The sequence below is a fragment of the Brassica oleracea genome, chromosome C6 (assembly GCF_000695525.1).
Source record: "Brassica oleracea var. oleracea cultivar TO1000 chromosome C6, BOL, whole genome shotgun sequence".
Taxonomy (NCBI): domain Eukaryota; kingdom Viridiplantae; phylum Streptophyta; class Magnoliopsida; order Brassicales; family Brassicaceae; genus Brassica; species Brassica oleracea.
The window spans coordinates 7,382,751-7,386,407 of NC_027753.1; the positions used below are offsets into that span (position 1 = coordinate 7,382,751).

General features: G+C 34.6%; 1 protein-coding gene across 1 annotated transcript; it reads left to right on the top strand.

The window, feature by feature from the left end:
- The first annotated feature begins 2,524 nt into the window (after positions 1 to 2,524).
- On the top strand, positions 2,525 to 3,657 carry LOC106296731 (lectin-like protein At1g53070). The gene has a single exon (XM_013732956.1). It carries the CDS (start codon positions 2,657 to 2,659, stop codon positions 3,482 to 3,484), a length of 828 nt encoding a protein of 275 aa, XP_013588410.1. The 5' UTR covers positions 2,525 to 2,656; the 3' UTR covers positions 3,485 to 3,657.

Genomic DNA, 3,657 nt, shown 5'->3' on the forward strand with positions numbered 1-3,657 from the left:
ATAGAGATAAAAATAATATTGGTTGGAGATGCTTTCATCTCTATTTTGTGAACGTTTCAATATTTTATGTTCTGTTTTGAACTTGAACAAAACAAAAACTCTGTTTTCCCGTTTATGAAATCTTTTTAACCAACTTTGGTAAATAAGATTTAACTTTCATTAAAGTTCTGACAACTTTTTGATGTAGAAGTATTCTGTTATGTTCTTCGGTTTTTTATTTTTTACAAGCTGAAGCAGTAACTTAAACGTTGAGCGTTATGGATGGGAATTCTTGGTCACTCTCGGCTGCCAGGTCTAATAATCATCTTCAACTGATCATCCTACTTGGATTGTCAATGATACAACCCAGAAAAGTTTCATATTGAAATTGACTGATAAGGTCTGGAGGTGTTACGTGAGGAGGAAGAGGAAGGAGATAGAGAAGGGATTAAGTGCTGGGAGTTTGAAAGATAAACATAGTGCTGACGTGGAAGAGAAGTTGGAGGAAGTTTGAGAAGTTTGTTACAATTCTGTTATGGCCGTTGGGCCTATTAACTTACTATAAATACTAGATTCTTGTACTGTAGTGGGTGGGCTTTTATCACATTGGTAAAAGGAGGATTGAGTGTAGAACTCTATTCTTTGGGCTCTACTACGGAGAGTGTCCGTAGAGAGAAGGTATACGGTACAGATACGATCTTTTATACGAGTAAAGCCTTATCATTGACATGGGAGGCCATTCGGTATATTCCTCTCCATGCTACAACTACTTGGTTATACATTCTTAATAGAATCCGACTCTAGACCGTTTGGGGCCTTGACATTGATATAACCTGCCTCCTTTGTGGTACTGCAAATGAATCCGGGAACCACTTATTCTTTGACTGTCAATACTCTTCTGAAGTTTGGTCTCGTGTCTGCGCTAAACTCAATCATCATGCCCCCCTCCATGTTCATGGAATGCTACTCTTCTCAACCAGTCGTCCTTCCTCTGTTTCTAGCCGTTGACTCATCTCAGAGGCAAAAGTAGTATATGATCAAACCAAAAACTGATTGCCTGAAACTTTTTAACACGTCACAGTGTTAGTGGAAATAATGTAATTTTATTGATTTATCATGTAATAATATAAGTTAAAATAAACAAATTTTAAACAAATATATAAGTTAATCACTTATTAAATAACAAAAATATAGATTTTTTACCGGAAAATAACTCTTCTCTTCGTCTTTTTTCCTTTCCAATTTTTATTTTTCTAACTATTAAGAGATTGGGTGAGCAACACCAATAATATTATAAGAGTTATTCTTGGGTTTAACCTCTAGGTTCACCAACCAATAAGATTTCATTATTTCAAATTCGATATTTTTTAAAAAATGAAACAAGATATTGTCAAGTTATATTATGTTTTAAAGATAAAAAAGTAAAAAAAAAATAGTAGTTACAGAAAAAAAAATTAAAAAATATATATTTTTAACGTCGTCAGCAAAACAAGTAAACTCTAAATCCTAATCCCTAAACTCTACATCTTAAACTCTTGGATAAACCATAAATCCTTGGGTAAACCATAAACCCTAAATAAAAACACTAAACACTAAAACTCTAAACCCTAAACCCTAAATCATAAACCCTAAAACCATGAGTGTTTTAGTGTTTAGTGATTTTGATTTAGAGTTTAAGATTTATCCTATAGTTTAGGGTCTACCCAAAGGTTTAGAGTTTAGGATTTAAGGTTTACGGATTAGAATTTAGGGTTCAATGTTTTGCTGAAGACGTTAATTTTTTTTTTTTTTGGTAATTATTACTTCTTTTTTTTACCTTTTAATTTTTTTAAAATAATATAATTTGACAATATTTTATTTCTTTTTTTAAAAGATGTCGAATATGAAATAACACAATCCTATTGGTTGGTGAACTTCGAGGTTAGGGGGTGAACCCAAGAATAAGTCATATTATAATAAACCCGTTAAATTTATTCTAGATCCGACTTTGTTTAAGATTTTCAAGTTTATAGAAATTAAATCTTTTTCAAATCATATTCTTTTTCAAACTATATAATATAAAATAGTTTAAATATCTATTTTTAAAATTAAATTAATTATATTTATTTTCTACATTAAAGTAAAAATGAAGACAAATTAGAGCAAAAACAATTTAGTTTTATTATTTTTAAATAAAAATAAAGTAAGATATTGTAGATATTCTAACCATAATTGGAGGTAAAATATAAGCGTGACAGGCGCATTAATAAAACGTGTTGCCTTTTTAAATTAACCAAAACGAGAAAAGAATATCCATATGACAGACAACCAAGTAGAAGATTTTCATGTATATCTTCATAATTAAATGTTTGAATAATTACATGGAGGCGGGGTGGAGGACCGTACCAATCCACTGTAAACTAATCTGTTTCTTTCTTCTTTCTACCACTCATAAAGTTCCATGTGCAGCATAAAAAGAAGACATTGTCTTGTGAACTTCGAAATCGTCTTTTGTCACCTATAATGCCATTATAATTCAATTTCACTGTCCTTTCTTTTTCACCATTACCATACTTTTCTTTTTAAAAGATAAAAAGTTCTCTCGATCTTTTCACCCTCACATAGTCGCATTATTACGACTTCCATCTTTATTAAAGCTCACCATCTTCACTTCCCAAAAAGAAAAAGGAGAACAAAGATGACGACCATGCAAACACTCTGCTTCATCACTCTCTTCATAGCTATCTTCACCTCTCAAACCACTTCTGCTTACAGATTCAAATTCAACCACTTCGGTAACAGCACCGATCTCTTCTCATTTCATGGTGACGCAGAGTATGGTCACGACACCGACGGCACGACCCGGTCCGGTTCTCTCTCATTGACCAAAGACAAAACTCCTTTCTCTCATGGTCGAGCCATTCTCATCAACCCAATCATATTCAAACCTCCCAACAACGCTTCTTCTGTTTACCCTTTCAAGACCTCTTTCACTTTCTCCATCACTCCACACAACACAAACCCTGCTCCTGGTCACGGTTTCGCCTTCCTCGTCGTCCCAAGTAACCAACATGCCGGTTCCGGTTTAGGCTTCCTAAGTCTCGTGAACCGAACCAGTAACGGTAATCCAAGTAACCATCTCTTTGCTGTTGAATTCGATGTGTTTCAGGACAAGTCTTTTAAAGACATCAACGATAACCATGTCGGAATCGACATTAATTCGGTCGACTCGGTGACTTCGGTTAAATCCGGTTATTGGGTTATGACAAGAAACGGTTGGTTGTTCAAAGATTTGAAGTTGAATAGTGGAGATAAGTACACGGCTTGGATCGAGTACAACAACAATTTAAAAGTGATCTCGGTTACGATCGGGTTCGCGCATTTGAAGAAACCGAACCGACCTTTGATTGAAGCGAAGTACGATCTCTCTAATGTGCTGCTCGAGAAGATGTACGCCGGTTTTGCCGGTTCAATGGGCCGTGGTGTTGAGCGTCACGAGATCTGGGACTGGACTTTCCAGAATTAATAAACCGGATTTATTCGATTTGAGATCGGTTTAAATCGGTTTTGCTTGGTTTGTTTTTGTTTTGTTTTGATAGCTTCGGTTAGTGGCTCCCGCTAATAATTGAAGTGAATAAATGCTCAAGGTGTCGGTTTCTAAATTTCAAAAATGAATACAACATTCTACCTAATGGCTAA

What these genes read in the sequence shown, in the direction of transcription:
- LOC106296731 (XM_013732956.1), top strand. Translation starts at nt 2,657, where the DNA reads ATGACGACCATGCAAACACTCTGCTTCATCACTCTCTTCATAGCTATC.